The sequence below is a fragment of the Mchenga conophoros genome, linkage group LG7 (genome assembly GCF_057382185.1).
Source record: "Mchenga conophoros isolate Kocher_MC1m ecotype Shallow Benthic linkage group LG7, M_conophoros_male_GT1.1, whole genome shotgun sequence".
Taxonomy (NCBI): Eukaryota; Metazoa; Chordata; class Actinopteri; order Cichliformes; family Cichlidae; genus Mchenga; species Mchenga conophoros.
Window position 1 is genome coordinate 30,231,948 of NC_140532.1, and position 22,265 is coordinate 30,254,212.

At 40.7% G+C, this 22,265-nt stretch overlaps 1 protein-coding gene across 2 annotated transcripts; it reads right to left on the reverse strand.

Moving 5' to 3' along the window:
- Nucleotides 1–3,426: 3,426 nt before the first annotated feature.
- LOC146570389 (alpha-mannosidase 2-like) lies at nucleotides 3,427–20,544 on the reverse strand. Of its 2 annotated transcripts, none has more exons than XM_085278819.1 (24): nucleotides 20,226–20,544; nucleotides 17,100–17,242; nucleotides 16,540–16,758; nucleotides 15,299–15,443; nucleotides 15,130–15,217; nucleotides 14,404–14,487; nucleotides 13,023–13,150; nucleotides 12,765–12,938; nucleotides 12,308–12,494; nucleotides 11,393–11,570; nucleotides 10,627–10,817; nucleotides 10,341–10,538; nucleotides 7,664–7,778; nucleotides 7,302–7,369; nucleotides 6,741–6,909; nucleotides 6,433–6,669; nucleotides 5,993–6,118; nucleotides 5,797–5,911; nucleotides 5,560–5,693; nucleotides 5,333–5,474; nucleotides 5,067–5,200; nucleotides 4,609–4,803; nucleotides 4,320–4,430; nucleotides 3,427–4,234 (listed from the first exon to the last, which is right to left on the reverse strand). In XM_085278819.1, the coding sequence occupies exons 2-24, from the start codon at nucleotides 17,238–17,240 to the stop codon at nucleotides 4,064–4,066; spliced, it is 3,450 nt and encodes a 1,149-aa protein (XP_085134945.1). In that variant the 5' UTR covers nucleotides 17,241–17,242; nucleotides 20,226–20,544; the 3' UTR covers nucleotides 3,427–4,063. The 2 variants fall into 2 exon arrangements, with proteins under 2 accessions (XP_085134945.1, XP_085134946.1); XM_085278820.1 differs by having other exon boundaries at nucleotides 20,214–20,544.
- Between the last annotated feature and the right edge of the window lie 1,721 nt (nucleotides 20,545–22,265).

Sequence of the window (22,265 nt, forward strand, 5' to 3'; positions counted from 1 at the left end):
AGACTTCCCCAGCTACAGCCTACAATCAGAACACCTGTTTACACCTGAGGGAAAGAATTCAGCTTTCAGCACAAAATAATAAACGACATACCAACAAACCTCAGAGGGACAGCTTCCAGGAAAGTAAGAATCCAACATAAATACAAATCAGGAACAACCTGATCAGGCCGAGGGGACGGGGCATAAACAAGACTCCTACCTGCGACAGGTATGAGAGTCAGGTGAGCAGAAACCCGGATGCAGAGTCAGCAACAGGAGAGCAAAAGAGAGAGAGAGAGATGTTCAGATGGCAGCTACTATTTATCAGCCATAAAGCATAGCAAAGTGACACTGATCAAAGTATTAATTCTGCTACATTTAAAAGTCTTAACAGTGTGAACTGTTAAATTTAAATATGACATTTAATGTTAAATCTAAATATTGTATAGCAATTGATTAGATTTCATTTATTACATTTAAGATGCTTTTATGTTTCCACTTGCCTCTTTGTAAAAGTCACCATAACTCCCAAAATTATTCCTTGCTCTCATAAACATGAAGCAATATTTTCAGTAAACACCAACTGAAATATATCAAATCAAAGATTTATTTATTCAAATAATTAATCAGTAAGGAGTCTTATGATAGTCAAGTGATTAAATCCTAGCTTTGTCCTAATTCATAGGCTGTATCCATCGGAGGACTGGGCCTTTGCAGTCTACATGGGCCAGGTCCTTTGAAGACCGAGAAGGGCGGAAGTGTGAGGCTGTGAAATGGGACGGTCTAGCCAGATTTTCGTCATCAGATGTCTCGGTGCAGTTTAATAAACTCAGCCATCTGCTCCTCTCTCGCTAATATATAACACAGCATTGGAGTAAATTCTCGACCATCTTACACTTTTGTTTAATCAGTTTTCTGTTTGACGTTTATTCAGCTGTGTGAAAACTATAGCCAGCACCGCTGGCTGACTTCTGGCATGGTAAGTGGCATGTCATCCAGAGATGAGCCAGGCCTGGCAATGATAGCACTGTTTATGTGATGGCATGCCATATCTGGTTCGATTGGTTTTTGGTTTATGTGGCCCAGGCTCATAGAAAACATCACTTGATGTCGGATCCGGGCCACACCTGTTGCCTGATGCCTGTCATGGCAGGGTGTATGTCAACCAGATGTGGGCAAGGTCTGGCAATAATGGCACTATTTATGTTCCTATTTTAGTTAGAAGACCCAAATGCCATATTGCAATACTATACTGCTATGGTGGCCAACGTTTCAAATGCAGGTTTGACAGGTTTGTGAGTGTACACTTTATCCAAAACCTAGTTAGGGTTTACTGATGTTTACCACTGGGTGGCTGTAGCTCAGGAAGTAGAGCAGGTCACCTATTGAACAGAAGGTTAGTGATTCAATCCCTGGCTCCTCCAGTCTGCATGTCAAAAGTGTGAACGTGTATGAATGTAGTTAGGAAGCACTCAGTTTAAAGACAGTGGGTGAACATGGCATGTTGTAGAGAGCACTTTGAGTAATCCGGGAGAGTAGAAAAGTGCTATATAAGAATCAGTCTATTCACTGTCTGAACAGAGTTTCATCATGTTTCTTTTGCACTATCATGTTCCAGCAAATTTTTATTACATTGTTTGATGAAGGTACACATTAGGCTGACATCTGGGGCCAGAGCTGAAACTGTTCTGAGCCAGCACAGGGCCAGCAGTGTGTTTGCAACTGGCCCATGGCTGCACACAACTTACACATGGCCCACATACCGCAAAGAATGACAGCCCTTTGGTGACCCAGATCAGGTTTGCCAGGTAATCCACACGTGGCTCAGCACAGGACCACCAGTGTGTCTGCAACTGGCCTTGTGCTGGCCCATGTGTGGGCCAACTCTGGCAAACCAGATCTGGGCCACCAAAGGGCCGTCATTCTTTGCGGTATGTGGGCCATGTGTAAGCACATTGTGTGGGCCAGATCCGGGCCATACCAATTTTGCTATGTGGGTTATATATCATGTTTAACCTGAGTAGCGAGAAAGACCGCGCGGGGGGGGACGGGTTGAAAACATTGTGCCGGGAGTCCGCTGTTCTCGCCGTCAGAGCACTTTTGAAAATATGTGGTCTTGATAAACCGATTATATTTGAAGTTTACACAGCTACATTCTTGCATGAAAATATGTTAAAAGTTTATTTTGCGACCCAGAAAGAGTAAGAAGAGTAATATTAAAACTAAGTAGCTGCAGTAGTAGTAGCCATTGTTGGAAACTGGAAGTGGCTGGGCTAATCTGAGACATGGTTTTTCAATTTTGCTGTCCGGGTGGAAAATCAGGAGAAATTCGGGAGAATGGTGACTCTGGGAGATTTTCGGAAGGGACACTGAAATTCAGGATTCTCCTGAAAAAATCGGGAGGGTTGGCATGTATGGGGGTGGATTAACCTGAAATAGCTTTCTAATGTTTCATGTTGTCTTCCTTGTTTGTACCTTTTTTCTGATTTTTAGTTGTTATGTAATGAAGAAATGTTATTATTTTAAGTCAAGTTAAGAAGATCCAAGCTTACAATTTACAGTTATCTAAAGAGCTCACACAGATCTGCCATATATAAATAAATAAACCATAGCCAACCTGTTATTTTCATACTTAGTTTTTGAGCCGTTTTTTTCCCCGATTTTCAGACTATCCCACAGCCACTAGGGGGCCCTTAAGCTGCAAATTCAGCCTCAGTGTAACTGTAAATATTAACTGGTCTTAATCTGTATCCAGATAAACTGCCAAATGTGTTTAATGAAGCAGCTCTGGGAGGCCGATTCTTGACCGATTGTGTTCCACTGTGTGTTTTTTCTGTTCAGATTTGCTTTTACTGCACTGTCGGTGTGTTTTAGGGTCGCTGTCACACTGAAACATGAAGCGTCTGCCAATCAGATTCTTTCCAGATGGTTTAACATGGTGAATCAAAATCTGTGTTCATAACTCCACCAATTTTACCAAAGATCTCCCACCACGGGCTCAAACGCAGACACAAACCATGACTGAGCCGCCACTGTGTTTTACAGAGGGCTAGACACTCACTGTTGGACTTCTCTTGTACATGCTGACAATAATTTGAACCAAAACTTTCAAATTTGGACTCATCGCTCCATTAGACCTGTTTTCACTGATTTTTAGTTCAGTTCTTGTGTATCTGTATTTGTGGCCCCTCAAACCAGAGAGGCGGGCACAGGAAGAGATAAGCAGAAAAAAGGAACGAGTCGTTTAAGAAAATGCAACTTTTTGTTTCCACCCTGAATTTTGTTATTTTTAATTTTGAAGGTTTGAAACTATTTTTAAAGATATTTACAATTACCACCTTAAAAATGAACCTGTGTGACCAGACTGAAGCCTTCAAACACAAAGCATCACTGAGTCCTTAAACAGGAAACTCTGAACCTTATTGTAAAAAATTATTCAGAAATATAAAAAAAACTTTTTTTATTTATATTAACACAAATTTATCCAGCAGTAAAAGCATTTTAACAAATCGTTTCTGTTTTTTTCTTTCACCCGAGAGAATCTCTACATTAAAAAAAGCTTTCCCAGAATTCCCTGCAACTTCTCTTTTCACAGCGACAACAAACTAAATCATAAAAAAAAAAAATCAATATGTGCATTTAGAAGCAGAGCAATGAGACAAAATTACACACACTTCCACTCTCACAGGTAAAACAGCAGTAACAGACCATCACCATAGAAACACTCTCGCACACGCTCATTGGACACCGAACGGACAAACCAACTGGTCACAGTTTCAGTGTTTCTTCATTTGAATAAATAATGTGACCTTTGATTGGACTAAAACTAGAAAACATCATGGCTTTTATTTTGAAAGAATCCTTTCTTACTATTTGTTTCCTGTTTTGTTTTGGTCCCTGAAAGATTTTCTCTCCGAGTCTGACAATCATCTGAGATAAAAAAAAAAATTCTCTGTTAAATCTTTTAATTTTCTGCTTCTTTTCACCTTAAATGTGACTTTTTTCAGTCCCTGTTTGTCTGCTCTCTGATTGTGAGAACCATAAGTACCAATCTCTGCTCAGTGGCTGCAGCAGCGTCAGCATTTCAGTCCATTTGTACGCGGAAAGCGCTGATTTCCATTGGCCGCAGCTGTGCGATGCGCGGCGGATGCCGTTGTTGGGCAGACTCTGGCTCGTCGTCAGCTCGCAGCAGCGTGAGACCCGACCGACGGACTGATTGGAACTGAAGCGGAGAGAAAAGGTCGTCCAGGTTCACCTGGAAACACAACAAGAAGAAAATTAAATCATACAATCTTTTAATGTCATTTTAAATCTTAAATAAATGGCGAGCGTGTCATCACCTCTTCATGCTCGCTCCACGTGCACTGAGGCGCCGGCTCGGGGGCGGTGCTACAGTCAAACCCCTTCCTGTGGAGGAACAGGGCGGTTTCCTGTGATGGTGTATCTGCTTCCTGTTTACACAAACACAAAAAAATGACCTCGTTTCTGACAGGTGATCGATTCGCGCTGATCGAGAACCTTGACAGGAAGTTTGAGCCACAGGTGTTTCCTTACCGTTACCGCAGTGACATCACACAGGTTATTATCTTATCATTTATTTTATACCTTTACTCCAGGTGCATCTCTCACCTGCGTGTCCTCCAGCGTCCTCAGGTTCAGCAGGTGGATGTCGCACGGCAGCGACGAGTGGAGTGGCTGGAAAGGGCGGAGCTTTGGCAGCTGGCTGTTGCTGGTAGCAACCATGGTCATGGGCGGGTGGCAGAGGGAGAGGGAGGCCAGGTGGGCAAGCAGCGACAGGTGATCAACTGAGGCTCCTCCCACTTCCTGTCAGAACAAAAACACAATAAAACCAGAGTGAGAAAAAATATTTGTTGTTATTGTCGAAGCTCCGACGGCGGTTTGTTTCTGTGTCATATCGAAAACTTTACTCTGAGTATTTTCTGCTCAAAGTAATCAAGTCACCTTTGATTTAAAAACAAAAGCGAAAAAGTGATGAGCGTTGATCTCACAAAACACTGTGCCGTGAGACTAGGCCCCACCGACAAATCTAGCTATTATTTCTGCCAACTATTATTTCTGTCCCTTACCTTAGCCCCGCCCCCACGGTCCTCCAGCAGCAAGTGGTACAGGCTCGCTGTCAGCTTGTTGTCGGTGACACCCTGCCCAAGGCCGCGGTTATCGTCCTGTTGCAGGCGCCGGTCCAACACCAGCTCCAGTTCACCTGCACAGTTAAGGAGTCACACAGGTCAAAGGTCCACCAACTGCAGTGACTCTTTAAACAGCAACGTTACTGATCTGATAATTTTGCTACTATTAAAACAGAATAGAAATGTGATGTAAACTGTGGGCTCACCTGGTTTGAGTGACGCGACACCCTGACTCTGAGCCGACAGCAGCGACAGGCGACTCGTCGAGTCCTGCAGGAATACCGCTGATGTCATCGGGTAGAAGTTAGCCTGCAGGGGGAGCTTCGCCAGCGTTCGACGCTGCTGCATCTATACCGATAACAGATCAATACTCAGTAAGGAATCACAGAAGGGACTGCATTTCAAAATAAAAGCAGCAGAATTGTGTAAAAACCTGGAAACCGTTGAGGTCAGAGTAGAAGCGGTTGCCACTGGCAACGTCACTAACAATCTTCATGACGAGCTCACGATTGACCTGAGACCGAATGTCCACCAAGTTTGAAATCTCCAGGGATTTCCCAGCATGCCCTGGGACAGGCAGGCAGAGCAGATGCTTAAGAATTATTCAAAGCAAATTCATATTTACAATCATTTATAATTTATTTTATAAATTTATGAATGAAGTCATTACCATCCAGGTGGAAGAGTCGCACTGTGTGTGTAAAGTGTGGGAAATGGGAAGTGATGTCAGAGAAGATGGGACCTCTGGAGATGCGGACCAATGGAGGTTCAGAGGATGTATAGAGCTGCAGGAGACATTAACAACAAGTCAGAGGACAGAGCGAGAGAGAGAGCGAGAGTTTCAGGTGTGTTCATGCTGGTCTCACCTGAGCCCCCTCATCCGCGGGCAGGAACAGGTAGGCCCCGCTCTTGTCCCGGGATCCGGTTCTGGTTCCGTACCACAGGAACTGAACCTGGATCTTACGGACTAGACCAGACTGCAGGCGGAGCTTCTGGATTTCAAAGTAAAAGCAGGTCAACAAGATGCTTTAGTGAAAAAGAAACCTTATTTTGAAAATAAGATGATATCTAACCACACATGATTTTATTCACATTTTGTTTTCTTCTTTGCTGGTTTTGAAGGTGTAATCGTACAGAGACTGAAGCAATCTTGACTCAGATTTTTACATTTTATAGTCATGTTTTTGAATTTTCATTATTTTTAATCCCTTTTACTGAATGTATCAGTTCTTACAGTTTGTTACTAAGAACATGGAAGTCTGCCAACAACATTCACACAACAGACTTTTAGTTTGAAAATCCTGACCTCCAGCAGGCCCGTTTCAGGTGAGCTCCATATCTGGACGTGTTTGTTGCTAAGTGACAGGGGTGCGTCTGCCTCAGATCCTTGAAGGCTGGACACCTGGAAGTGCTCGGTGTGGATATCTAGCGGGTTGCCACGACGATGGACTGTGTAGCGTACCCGAGGGGTGGAGCCAGAGGATGCTTTGGTCACATGGTACACGACGAGTGACAGAGGAGGAAGTTCAGCCACGAAGGAGAGCTAGAGTGAGAGAAGAGGAAGTTAAAGCAAACCGCAGTGATCAATAACCTGATCAGTGAGCTGGTTCTCACCTGGAAAGTGTCTGTGGATGGCCGGCTTGGCTCCGCCCACACCGCAGAGATCTGAGTGGACATTTGTCGGCCCGTTTCAGCGTCAATAACCTGTGCGTCCGGAGAGTCAACGACGACGCTGATGACAGAGGTACGGAGCTGCTCGGTGGGGTTAAAGATGATCAATGACCTGAAGCAGAATCCAATAATCAATAGAAGTGATTGTGATTGAAGTCAGCCGCTAACAGGAGTTACTGACATTTACACTCCCAGAGGCCCGCCATTTTTTTCTCACTCATTTTATTACTTTTTAAAGACACTTTTTCTACTTTATTGTTTTGTGTTTTGACATAAAGACGATCGTCTAAAATCTGAACTGTAAATACAAAATTGAGATTATATCTGCTCTTTCCCCCCTTTGTTCAATTTACACATTCACAATATGAAAAGTATTAATAAAGCTCAGTTTAAACAGCAGTAGTAAAATAATAAAATAACCGGATTATTTCATTATTAAATTCACACCTTAAAATTTTTTTAAAAAAAGGGGAAAAAAAGGCCTCTTCAGTTCCACCCACATACCTCGGCTCATAACTGAGTGAGAGCGTGGTCTTCTGAGGCAGAGCGTCCTGCGCCGAGATCACTTCGTCCTGGAGGAAAGTCACAACATTAAAACAGTTTATCGTTTCTAACATTAAAACTTTCTAAACTCATCTTTTAACTTCAAAAGTTACTAAAGTCAGTGAAGCCTCTTTAAGGAGTAAAGACATGGAGGATGGCCTGAGGATCTGCACCAAGGCCCAGTATGACATAAGGATTATTGTGAACTAAGCTGCGCCACCAAGAATAAAAACATGGACTTGGATATAAATCACGTTAAAGGATGAAAGCATTAAAAACATTCTTCATAAATATATGAAGTCCAGAGGAAAGTTAAAAGTCACCATTTGTAAGAAGGGCTTTGATTGGTCGTGGTGATATTGGCTCTTGTCCAATAGGAGCAGCCAATGAGCGGAGCTCTGCAACACCTGGTGTAGATTCAGGATCGACTGGAATAACCTGGAAAACAAACAAACATTAGCTAAAAATTTCTGTTTCTTTATGTTTTTTCCTTTAATTTTAAATTCAGGAAACAGTTCAATATTTAAAGTCTCCAAACACACGACAACTGAGAGTCTACACGGCAAAAACATGCCAGCAACACGCTTATTTAACAGGAGTGATGGACTATTAGTGTTAGATGCTAAATCTAGATGAATGGGTGTCATGGGAGGCTAATGCTAAATGCTAACTGCACACACTAGATGTGGTGGTACCTGTTACCGTTGCCAGTGGCGACGCCGTCCTTCAACAGAAAGCATGGAGGAAACAAATGAGACAAAAAAAACAGGCTAATGCTAAAAATAATACACAGATACAGGTGATGCTAACACTGATGTGCTGTGAAAAGGTATTTTTTCCCCCATACCTGATATTTCTTTGCAGTTTTGTTACATTTACATGTCTAACAAATTTTGATATTAGGCAATTTGTTTAAATAGAAAATGAATCTGTTTAAATTATAACTTTATTTATTAAGAAAAAATGTTATCCTGTGTGAAAAAGTAATTATCCCTCTTGTTTAATTATGAAGTAACTGTGATTGAGCACATTTTTTGGAAAGTTGAGCTCAGTTTCACTGCCACTCGCAGACCTGACTCCTGGTAGACCTGCTGAATCAGAACTCACTTAAACAGAAACTGTTTTACAAACTGAAGCAGGCTAAAGGATCTCACAGGAGAATTCTAGAGGAAAACCACTGCTACCAAAAAGGCTTGTCTCACATATGCCAGAAAACATATGGATGATCCCGAGATCATCCATATGTGATTTCCGAGAGTGACGCTGAAAAACTAGTTCATGCATTTATTACTTCCAGGCTGGACTACTGTAATTCATTATTATCAGGATGTCCAAAAAACTCACTGAAAAGCCTTCAGCTAATCCAAAATGCTGCAGCAAGAGTACTGACAGGGACTAGAAAGAGAGAGCATATTTCTCCTGTTTTGGCTTCCCTTCATTGGCTTCCTGTTAAATCCAGAATTGAATTCAAAATCCTGCTCCTCACATACAAGGTCTTAAATAATCAGGCCCCATCTTATCTTAATGACCTTGTAGTACCGTATCACCCTATTAGAGCACTTCGCTCTCGCTCTGCAGACCTACTTGTTGTTCCTAGAGTATTTAAAAGTAGAATGGGAGGCAGAGCCTTCAGTTTTCAGGCCCCTCTTCTGTGGAACCAGCTTCCAGTTTGGATTCGGGAGACAGACACTATCTCTACTTTTAAGATTAGGCTTAAAACTTTCCTTTTTGCTAAAGCATATAGTTAGGGCTGGACCAGGTGACCCTGAATCCTCCCTTAGTTATGCTGCAATAGACGTAGGCTGCCGGGGGGGATTCCCATGATGCATTGAGTTTTTCCTTTCCAGTCACCTTTCTCACTCACTATGTATTAACAGACCTCTCTGCATTGAATCATATCTGTTATTAACCTCTGTCTCTCTTCCACAGCATGTCTTTATCCTGTCTTCCTTCTCTCACCCCAACCGGTCGCAGCAGATGGCCCCGCCCCTCCCTGAGCCTGGTTCTGCCGGAGGTTTCTTCCTGTTAAAAGGGAGTTTTTCCTTCCCACTGTTGCCAAAGTGCTTGCTCATAGGGGGTCATATGATTGTTGGGTTTTTCTCTGTATCTATGAAGCGCCTTGAGGCGACTTATGTTGTGATTTGGCGCTATATAAATAAAATTGAATTGAATTGAATTGAGATTGCTGGGAAAATACTCTGTGGGGGGAAAAAAGCTGCACCTTGATTCCGTTCCATTACATCTGGCATCAAACTAACAGCACTTCATAAAAAGATCATCAGAGCAACAGATGGGGGTGGTAGTGTGACGGTCTGGGCTGCTTTGGTCCTTTGGGACCCGTACGAGTTGCTGTAATTAATAAAACCACACATTTGTGGGTTATGCAGCAAGACAATGATCCAAAACACACTAGCAACTCACCCCTCTGACTCAAAACAAAATCGAATTTTTAGGGTGACCGTTCATGTTAGGAAACCCTGCAGTGTAGCTGAATTATTACAATTCTGCAAAGAGGAATGGGCCAACACTATCACTTCTTATGATAAAAGGGAAAAACAAGACTTTATTTCAAATGCTACATTCCAGTTCTTGCTGCCAAGGCTGGCAGAATCAGTTATTAGGTTTAGGGAGCAATTGTTTCACTTTTTTTTTTTTTTTTTTATAAACACAGGAACAGATCAGCAGTTTTCCCTTAATAAATGAAATCATTTAGATATCATTATTTAAACACCGTATTTTGTATTTTCTCAGGTCATTTTTGTCAGTTTAAAAAAGTTATAAAAGCAATTCACTAAAGAAAGTGCTGTACATATTTTCTTCTATTGTTCCACCCTCCTTGCTAATGTGTCTACTGCAAGCTTCAACGTTTACCTGGCTGTTCTTTCACACGGCAGAGATTAATGCTCTGTTTGTGTTTGATTGACCTTTTAATAAGTTAAATGTATTGCTTTTATTTCCCGATTATCTTAACATGCTACTTTGCTAACATGAAGTAACTACCTGGTACCATAGTCAACCACCACATGCTCCCGTTCGGTGCCAGCGACGGCGTCATGGTGTTGGAAGAGCGCCAGGTTCCGCCTCCCCGTTGTCAGCCACTGGAAGTACTCACGTGCTGGAAAATTTTCAGCCAGACGACCATCGCTATGGGAACGACGCATCTCAGCCAGTGTCAGGCTGAAGAGGATTTCTGTTGCTCTGACACAGAAAGAAGACTCAGACAGTCACCATAAAAATAAAGACAACATCATGATGTGTATCGTGTAACCACACAGAGCGGCGGTACCTCAGCGTGGCCTCCAGCTTCCTGTCGAGGCGTTTGTAAAATGGCCGGGATGTGAAATACCCGGTCCAGTAGTGATCGTCTCGGTCGGCATACGAGAAGAAGTCTCCTCGGAGCTTCGGCAGAGTCGTTCTCGTGGTGCTCAGACGCCGATGAAGAGCCTGGAAGTAATCAGAAAGCGTCCCGAAACGAGCCTGAAAATAAGAGAAGAGGAAAGCTGTCGATCAGCGAAGAGCTGATGTTGCTGACTTGACTGTTTGCACTGATAACAACCTCATTTGCTTTCTTTGTCACTTTTGTATTGCATGTCCAGATGTTGTTTCAAAATATTTTAGATATCATGAATCATATTTGTGTTTGCCATTTTTCACATGAGACATAAACACACTGATAGTTTTTAATCACATCAATTTTTGAAACAACAATGGCCAGAGTTGTGATTCATTATAATAATAATTTTAAAAAACTCTTTTGCATGGGTATTTACTGGATATTAGTGTGACATTCAACAAATGGAAAATAAAATAAAATATTCTAGAAAAGTGATCGAGACCCTGTGGAACTGCGTCAAGTTTGTCTGAGTCATTTTTGCAAAGAGAAACCTATTTGTCAGGCAGTAATGATAAATATTAGCAGGCAAAAATCACACGTGGAGTTCCACATGGCTGCATACTCGGGCCTCTTCAAGAACAGCAAAGACCAACATAATGTCTCCAAATGTTGATAATCAGTTGGTCCCACCTGGGAACCAGGTGTCCTGAGAGCTCACCTTGATGTGGAGCTCTGGGTGCTGGTTGAAGTAATCAAAGAGTTTCTGGTAGTTGTTGAACTGAACGTCCCACTCGCTTGACTCAACATATCGAAAGTCATCGCCAAGAGGAACAAGAAGGACAGATGAGCGAAAGAGTCGCGACTTCTGACGGTATTGATCCAGCAGGAGGAGTGCCCTGAGAGGACGACAGGTGGATCAATAGAAGCTCTGATCAATCAGAGTGATTATTAACAACAAAACTAGCAGAAATACAGCAAAGTAACCGAAGAAGAAGAGAAGCTGCTATGTTAAATTAATGAAGTTTGTTAGAAAACTATTTGTATTATCACTGTCATTCTAGAAAATGACAATGATAATACAATAACCTTTACTCTACTTAGAATACCTGAAATTCAAAGTAAAGGTTAAAAAAAAGAAAATGTCAAGGAAAAATTAAAAGAAGAAAAGGAAAATAAAACTAAAAAAGATTTAAAAAGCAATCAAAATTTAAAATGTCAAGAAAAAAGTTCAAAGGAAGAAAAATAAAAAACTTAAAAAGGTGGAAATTATGTTAAAACATAAAACATCCATGAAACAGTTTTGAATAAAAAATTTCAATTTATTTTCAATAAAATTGCTTAATGTAAAAAAAAAGTTTAAAACAATTTTAAAAGTTGCCTAAATTTGAATGGTAAATAAATAAATGAATCACGAAAATTCCTTAAAAGTGAAAGTAAAATAAAATAAAATAACCCTTCTTTTAAAAAGAAGAAAGCTCCAAAATTCAATAATACACCTAATAATAATAATAATAATAATAATAACAGCAATAATAACAAAACAACAACAATAATAATAATAATAATAAATAATAATAATAATAACAGAATAATAATAATATTGTTATTCTCTTTGGCCCCGCTTCCTGCTCACCTCTCATGGACATTCTGGTCTGTGATTGGCTTTGGTGGGATCTTCCACGGACAGAAGGTCCGTCTCCCAGGCAACCGCTGGAAGTCAAACTGACAGCAGACCGCTGGGTTTGGACCGCACGTGTGCGGCACATCATAGCTGTAGAAGGGCATCATGTGACATGTGATGTCACTACGGGAGGAGGAGTCTGATGGACAGGAAGTGGGCAGAGTTAAACACTCTAACTGCCCCTTTTCCTTTTTGTATTTTATTGGTTATTAATAAAGTTTTTTGACTATATTTTCTTCAGTAACACCATTAAATTAAAAAATTTAATAAAAATCTGAATTTAATCCACATTTTTAAATGACTTACAATATTTAATCATTTAAATTATTATTTCATATATTTGTCAAAATTCCAAATGTTTTGTATTGTTCATGATTAATTTTTCCATCACTGAAAAAACATTATTTACCCCAGCTTTGTCGCCATAGAAACTCGAGGGTCTGTTGCTGGGCAAAGTGCTTCTTGATAGAGTAGTGAACTCTCTGGATGAGCATGTTGTGAAGCCCCGCCCCCTTCAGCAGGTACGCCATAGAGGGGGAGTGGCCAAATGGGTCAATGGCCCAGCCGCTCCTCGGCTTCACACCTGCACAGAGAAAACGCCACGGTTAAGCACGCGAACAGGAACCACATCATCACAACAACGTGCCAAACAGGGGAGTCATGTGACCCAGGTGTTTCTGCAGCCACTGGTGTCCCTCCATCAGCTGATCCAGCATAGCGAAGTAATGAGAGTTTGCCTCATCGGGCATCACCCAGCCGCCCGTTACCAGCTCCAACTGCCCCGCCTCCACCAGGCTGGCCAATCACACGAAAGGAAACAGAAAACAGGGGAAAAAATGGCTTCAAATGATGAAAATATATATTTTTTTAATTACAAAAATTAACAGAAAGAATGTAGTTACATTTATTTAAGCAGGTTAAAACTTACAAGTTTTTCTTTTAAAGGAAATATGACATAAGAGAAAAATTGAAATTAAACTGAAAGGAAAATTCAGAATAAGCAAGAAACAGCTTACAATTTTAGTTATAGTTTAAAAAAATAAAGTCTGCTTCTGTTTTTTTCCTCCCAGCTGTTACAATAAAGTTTAACATTCAGACAGCCACAATTTTCTGGGGTTAGCATCCATCTAAGGATGACATCTTGTACGACGGTCTGACTGAAGGATTTCAACAAAACTGAATGGCGCTGATATCACTCTGGTTGTAAAAGAGGAAGAAAACTACACCGCAGCCATGTCTGGAGGGTCAGTGAAGTCATGCTAGCTGACATTATGCTACTTGATGGTTAGCTACAGAGCTCTGGTTAGACTAACATTAACACATTAGCATTAATGAAGATAGAGGATGAGGGTTAAACTGTTTTAACAGCCGCCATCACAAGACAGGAAGTAGTTGCTGAAAACAGACCCAATGTTCAAAAAAGAGAAGGTCTGAGAGGATTGCCCCACAGCACGAGGTTGTTATTAATCTGCTGCTGAGCGCTTTATGTTTATATTAGAAAGTCCTGATCCTGAGCTTCATGTCCACTGAAATCTTCTGAATCCTTCAAATATTTGGGAAGCTGTGATGGGCTGTGATTTTAAAAACTGAGCATACAGACGAGCTGCACATGAACAGTGCTGATAAAAAGCTAGAGAGGACGAGAATGATGACTGCTGGGTTTTTGGATGGAGGCTGGTGTCTGCAGCATGTTATAAAGAGATGAGACTCAAAGCAGACGCTCAGACTAGAGAGAGGGGGGAAATGGCATCAGATACAGACTCAATGAACCAAATCTGTCTGCGGCTCGACTCCTGAGCTCTGCACATCCTTGCCTGTGTTTATCACTTCATTTTATTTTTGTGCTTCCTCCTGTTTTCCAGATGTTTCTGGTATTTAAACAACATTGGTTAATTGTTTAATTTTCAGAAAATGAAATGAAGAATAATTACTTTTGGTTTTTCTGGACATGTTCAGAAGTGACTGGAAAAAAAAAAAAAAAAACAACCAACCAAACAAAAAAACCTCAAACAAACATGAAAATGAAAGGAAGCTTGAGGAGAAGTTACCGTTTGACTGCTGCTCTCTTCTGGTCGTCGATGTCGTTCCACCACTTGGAGAAATAACTGATTTCAGCCCAGATTAACTTCCTCCTGAGGAGCAGAAAACATGACATGATCGATAATCTGTCAGGAACTCGATCAATAAACAGCATCACGAAGCAAAAACTGATAAAGAAATCAAACTTCTGATAAACTTAATGTAAATAAGTTTTATTTTGGAAAAATATGAAGATCATTTCTTCCTATTCAGAGTCAAACCAACATCAGTCTGTGCTGCTGTGTCTTTGTTTCACGTCATGATGTTTGTTTTTGTGTTTTATTGTTGTTGTTTTATCGTCAGTCTGATCTGTATTTTATTCCTGATCTCATTGGATGATGGCAAAACTCATAATTCACATCATACTTTTTTATAAAACTCTGAAAGCTCCAAACATTTTTAACAGGTGTCTAAAATGATCTAATTTCTGTGTCATGGTGGGAAAACCAAAGAAAAAAAACATAAATAAATACATTTACACCATCAGAGAACAGAATGTTGGGTGGGGTTGTTTTCAGCTAGCCTGGTTATGAAGGTTGATTTTAACCTCTAAACCTTCTCTGTGGTTAATAAAAACATTAATATAATAAGATGCAAATCTGCTGATAAATGCTGCTTTAATATTAAACCTGACTTTAGTGTTAGGTTTAGGAAGCCGTCTGTGAGGCGCGTCAGTGCACAGGAAGTGGGCGTACCTGCTGTCCTCGCTCAGTTTGACCACCATGTTGTCGAGGATGTGTCTCGTCTGGTCGTGGTAGTACGCGTCGAACGTCTTTATCCAGCCTGTGACAACAAGAACAAAAAAAACCAAATCACCTCCACGTGTTAGTTCAGCCACCGTCACGCCATCAGAGTCTCACTCACCAGGGTCGTTGTGTGAATGTGGAATCAGGAAGAGCTCCAGAGGTTGCTCCGACCACTCGTCGCCCTTGTAAGTGATCTCAAAGCCCTGCTTCCAGGGACCGCCATCGGGGTTATCGAAGGGCAGGAGGTCATAAACATCCAGCAGCTGATGGAGGAGGGGTTATTATTAAAACTTTATTTCTATGTTAATAAAAACTTTGAATATGTTAATAAAGATTTACACACGTTTTCCTTTGAATATTTATATTTATTGTAACTTTCAGTTCTTCATTCAAACTTACGAAACCCATTTAAACTAAAAAATAAAATCATTATTAATGTATCCATTTGATGATTTTATCATGATTTTATCAATAAGAGAAACTCTCTGTCTCCAGACTCCAGCATTATGAACCCTCCGTGTTCAGAGTTCAAGCTGTTCTCATCAAGATTCTTTTATTTAATTTTGTTCTAATCAATAAAAGGAGACAATTCTCAAACACAGGAAGTCCAAGCAGACGGTGAGGTAACCCCTCTGATGTCAGCATGACTTTTCAAACTAGAGGTGGACACACTCAAACAACAGTTACTCTGCATAAAAATATTTGCTGGGATGCTATTCTAGATATTCAGAGAGTGAAAAAAGGACATTTCTGTCCTTACAGGCTGGATGTGTGCCAGTGTAACTTTCATAGTTTAGTGTATTATAATCTACAGAGATCAGAATGTGTGTTAGTATGTGAGGAGGATGAACTTTCACAGTGTATTCACCAGAGGTGCCAAACCAGAATCACGTAACTGTGACGTCAAGGAACCAAAGGTAAACAGGAAGCACGAACACATCCATGAAACTGACACAGTGTGTGCGAGCTGCTCGTTTACATCCACACCAGTGTGTTCTGAAAGATTCCCTGAGCCTGTGTTTGGATGCTGAACATCATTGATTTACTTTTTTTTTTTATTTAGCAGCTACATGCTAAACATGCTAACCATATCTGCCTGTGTTCAGGGTCAAATACTTTTAAGATCAATAAATTTTATCTTAAATAAGTGTTTGATTCATTTGACATTACAGCCGATCCATGCCAACACCATGTTAGTCACACGTTAAACTGCTGGTTCCCGTTTGATAAAGTGTTGATATCAGCATCTTTAAATAAAAAGTAATAAAAAATTAAAAACTGCAAAACTTGAGTAAATGTTGTCAGTTAAATCTTCTAAAGTTGAGACAGAACAAAATATAAATGTAAAATTTTGCAGACCTGAACTCCGTCCACTCCATCCTTCATCTCTTTAGCCAATCGGCAGCCAGGAAGAGCCTCACCCCTCCTGCCAAGGGCGGAGTCTATACTGTTGTTGGCTCTTTTCCACGCTGATGCTTTGCTTTGGAGCAGAGTGTCACGGAGCATGGCAACCAATCGGTTGTTGTCGCTAAGGAGACGCTCCAACCCGTCAATCTTCTGCTGGAGGTGGGCCAAATCCTAAAAAACCCCAGAGATCTGATTGGTTCAATTTTTATAATTAGTTTGAATTCGTTTCTCTTTCCTTGGTAATGAAATATTTATATAATTTTAAAAGTTACCACTACCACTTATTATTATTATTATTATTATTATTATTATTATTATTGTTGTTTTTGTTGTTGTTATGGGCCAATTTTATTTTTATTATTATTATTATGAATAATGATAAGAATCACAGCTAAAAAGAAAATTTAAGTTAATGTGAAAAAAGAGTTTAAATTTTCTTTCTCACAAATGACACTATTTTGAAAATCCACAGGCTCTTATTGTGAAAAAAATTTAAACTCTTATGGACGCACCTCATCCACCTGTCCACCAGGTGGCTCCCCATATCGCTTAGACTCTGACCCCTGCATGAGGTCCAGCATGCGGTACAGTGACATCACAGCCACGCAGAAGATTCCGCCCACCAGAACCGCCAACATCCGACTCCTCTTCATCGCTATGACAACAAAGAAACACATTTTCTATCAGTTAACTTTTTTTTTTCCAATAATTTCTGCTTTGATTTTTAGGAAAACTGTAAGTTGTATGTCATGTAATAATTTTTATACATTACACTTATTTTATAATGTGCATGTGCAAAAATAATCAGGCTCATGAGCTCGATGCTGGAAATGTATTAAAAATGACCAAATAAAATTATTTAATTTAATTTCACTGATAAAACAACAGGTTGATCGTTCATGCTTAGCAGTGCAGTCGAGGCTCGTTCTGAGTAGGAAACACAGTTTAAAGTCAGGTCAGCACAAACAGACTGCGGAGACTTTGAACCTCAGAGTCTGTTTGTCAAAGTAAATATTTCAGAGCTGATATCAGAATTATTGACTCATGTTTTCTTATCAGTGCCCAGCAGCTGTCTGCTCTCACAGCTGCACCGGTTAAATGTTCAGAGAGCTGAAGGACTTATTTCTGTAATGTTTCACTGCTCAAGAGTTCAGAGGGACTAAAATAAACAAACTAAAAATAAATTACTGATCTTCTAACCGCCTGCATCGGCCCAGAAGTTTACGATCATCTCTATGTTAGTGCCGCAGAGTAATCAGACTACTTTTAGGCTTGAGGTGTTAATTCACTGTCTGACCTCTTTAAAGACTCCACAGACCCTGTGACCAATGGGACCACAACAGATGGACAGGGTCTGCCCGACAGGTAGGACACCTGACAGGTGAACCCCAGGCTGACCTGGCAGTCTAACACATGGTTCCTGTTTTTGTTCTTCTGTAGATCTGGAGGTTAAAGCAGTCGCTTCACCTGGCGTGACCTCTTCCTGCAGGAGGGCTGAATACTTCCTGACTGGCTGACACTGATGACAGACTATCAGCCGATAATTAAAGAGTTTATGGCCACAAATACAAAGAAGAAAAGGACCAATCACATGAAAGCTGCAGGTGTTCAGATCTAAGGCTACGAGATAGCATCTGAAAACACTCAGTCATGATTTCTTAGTCTGGAAGTGACGCTGCCTCCATGGATCAAACGGAGCGGCTCAGCTCACAGAGGCGATTTTTGACTTGTTAATGAATTCTGTGCAATTCTCCTGACTCGCTTTACTTGTCCTCTGCTTTGCATAGCATACAACAGGAAGTCAGTCATGTTGCAGGATGAATTTCATAGTCTTTCCCTTTAAAAAAAAAAAAAAAAGGGGGGGGGGGATCTTTAAAGAAATAAAAGATATGATCAGAAGATCTAAGAAAACTCAGTTTTAAACATGCTGGGGCTTTTAAATATCGGAGACCTTCAGAGATCTGGATGTTTCCATCTGTCCGTGCAGCTGTGAGCACTTTCCTTCCTGAGGACAGTGAACTCAGAGTTTCTGCTGAAATAACTTTTTTTTTTTTTTTTTTTTTTTTCACTTTTCCTGAACCTGTTTTTCATTTCTGTGTCACTGCTCAGTCCAGGAAGATCAGTCATTTCCATAAAAGCAAAGTTTTCAGTCTCAAAACCAGCAGGTTAGCTCTGAGGGAGGAGTCAGGCTAAGTTTTTAGACATTAATAGAGTTCAGGAGGGTTACTGCACTGCTGCTGATATTATTAACAAGAAAAAACACACACACACTCACTTTTTTGCACACTTGGAACTTTTCTTCATGAAGTTGCTACTAGTTCTACAAACTGTGCTGTAAACAGTAATGATGATGATGATAAAGTCCAGAGTGTAATAAAGAAATTTAACCGAGGTAAAAACTCAACTTAACTTAAATTAAATAAAATCATCTGATATGAGTATTAAGTTTAACTCTTTACACATTTAAAAGCAAACATGCAGAGGAGAGCAGAGAGAGTCTGAGCAGGCAGAAAATGAACTGAAACCTTATTAATAATCATTAGTAAATGACGCAGAATCTCTGCTTTAAATATAAAGTACAGCCTGCTGTCTGACATTTGAATTTTCCTTTACACACTAATACACAGATAAAAACATTTACATCAAAATATTATCATTAATCACAGTGCAGGAAAAACAGGCTGGACTCTCAGAAGTCCTCCTCTAGGATCCAGCTGTGCACTCCAAAGCAGAGAGTGAGTTACAGCACATTACAGACCGTTTACCCGGCTGTTTGAAAGTTTTTAAGCTTTTCTCCCATAAAGTCGACATCTGACGCCCTCCTCTGTACGCCCCAGAGTAGCTTGTACACATCCAGTCATTTTGTTCTGAAATGTGATGGTTCAGAAAAAAGCTTCAATGGTTCCTCCTAGCACACTTTCAGGAGGAAAGAGTTAAATGTGAGACTCGCTGTGTTATATTTAGTCTTTATGTTGTCAGCTGCTGTCTGGTTTCTGTGTTTTCTGTAAGATGATTCATTTAAAAAAGCACAAATTTCCTGCCAAAAACTTTACTAGCGAACAGGAAACGAAGCATCATGTGACGCACATCTGGAGAACATCCTCTGGCTCCAAACTCCGAGTTTAAAGGCGCGTTTGAAGAAATTTAATATGTGCAGACTTTTCACTTTTTAGTGCACATGAAGGAGAAAGCACAGTATTGAAGCGCTCACAGAGCATTACCCATAAAGTTACGTTTGTTTAAGTGTGTGTTTTTTCTTTAGGTTTACATTATTTGTCTAAACTCTGAGGTTTCCCATGTGTTTTATGTTGTATTATTTGATGTGTTCACTGGTTTTATGTCCTGTCCTCGTGTCTCGTGTACAGCAGCAGAGTGTCATTCCCTCTGTGGGACATTAAAAGGTGAGCACGTGATGAACAGGTGAGTTTCCGAGCTCGGATAAACTGCGCAAGTCTCCAGGGTTTCTGTGGATGTTTCACAATTTTCCTGCTCACAGGAAACTTTCACACGTTTCCTGCAGTAAAATCTGCCCGTCAGCTCTCCGGAGACCAAACAGCTGCTCTTTAAGTCAAACTTGTCACGCAGCAGTAAAACTGACCAATAGAAATAATTTAGAATATTTTCACCTGCCGGCTCACCTGATGCTTTCCGCTGCAGGTCTAAGAACCTCCGACAGAAAATTCATCAAACTTTACTAACTTCCACTCAGACTTTTCCTTCCTTACTTCCGGGTGGTACAAACGCTGGCGGGTCTCGCGCTCTCACTGCGTCTCGTGCCGCAGTTTACGTGCGCAATGACGACACTGCGTGACCTCAGCCTCCCGCGAGAACGAACCGAATAAAAAACAATAAATAAATTAAAAGTTTCTTAAAATCGAACAAAAATAAAGTTCGGACTTTTGGCAGAGTCAGACCAGCCTGCTTCTGCTGCTGCGCCTGCGCACTGCCGTTTGTTTTCCTTCCTGCTTGGTTGAGCTTACTCAGCACGACGTCACTTCCGTTGAGTCACGTGGTGTAAAGGTGGCCCTCTTATATTTGACTTTTTTCACCTGCTATTGTCACCTGCTCACATTGGGAACAGATCTTTGTTCAGTAACATTCTTTGTTTAATACGTTCTGAAAGAAAAACAAAGGTGGCTCTGTTTTATGCTCGTTTCATTGTTCAGAGGTGTTCTCTGATTGTTGGGAACCTGTTGAATAATTAAAACATTTCTGTGTTCATCGGGAAACTTTTCTAATGTAAAAAACTTTTTATGTTCCCAATGTGTGAAAATAGTGTTCAGCAGGGGGCGACTCCTGTGACTCTACCCAGAAATGCCAATGTGTGCAGATGTTTTTCTTTGGTGTTCTGCACCAGCACAGCTGTTCTCCTCCCAGATGTTTGATATGGAACAATATTACCATCACACACAGAAAACATCTTCATTGGTCTGAAAACATGTTTATGGAACAGCTCCTGGTGACTGTAACTGTCACTCAAGTTAAATATTTATCACACTATAGTTCAGATTTAAGCGACTACGCTGTAACGTTAACCAACTACAGCATCACAGCTGACAACAGCATTTCAATCTGGGATTTTAAAAATTCAACACTCCTCCATCAGAACATCCCTCAGTCCCAGAACAATAATGGCATTTACACAGAAAAGGACTGAACGAGCTCTTAATGTAGAATGTTTTCACTCTCGCATACAAATATTGGTGGGTAGAACTGCTTCTCAAATGTGTGTAAATATGTCCTTGATAATACAGACACATGCTCTGTTTGTACACGGTGGAGACTCAAAGGGGTTTATTCATCCACTGTTCCTGACACTACTATGAAAAGATTTCCTTCTTTACCTGAAAACACATTTTGTTTAAAGAAACTGTACTTCACGTGTGAAAGTGTCGGGTGTCAGTGGTGCCTGTCATGTATGCGTGATGGTAAATGTGCGCATGAACGGGAATCATTTAAAAAAAACAACATGCTTATCAGAAGGAGCAAAAGCTAGACAAGAAGAGCAGGTGTCACATCCTTGGCCACTTCCACTTCTCGGGTGGAGCAACTGAGGTTCAAAGTCTCTGCAGCCTCAATCAGAGATGCTCAAATCCTAAATTCTGACATAAGCAGCTTCTATTCTCCCTTTATTGCACATTACTTTTCTCAGTTTATATATATAACTTATTGGAAGTTACATGTCACTTTTTAATGCAGAGGTACAATACACAAAAAGTGCAGATTGTGTAAATATGTAAAAATTTTATGTCCTGTTCTGTATGTATATGTGTTTGGTTTTTTTTGCTGCTGTTACAACCAAATTTCCCCCTGTGGGACAATTAAAGGTTTATGTTTTCAGGCGATCGTGGCTCAAGAGTTGGCAGTTTATCTTGTAATTGTAAGGTTGCCGGTTCGAGCCCCGGCTCCAACAGTCTCAGTCGTTGTGTCCTTGGGCAAGACACTTGACCCGTTGCCTACTGGTGGTGGTCAGAGGGCCCGGTGGCGCCAGTGTCCAGCAGCCTCGCCTCTGTCAGTGCGCCCGAGGGCAGCTGTGGCTACAATGTAACTTGCCATCACCAGTGTGTGAATGGGTGGATGACTGGATGTGTAAAACGCTTTGGGGTCCTTAGGGACTAAGTAAAGCGCTATACAAATACAGGCCATTTACCATTTTTATTTTATTCTATTATTACATA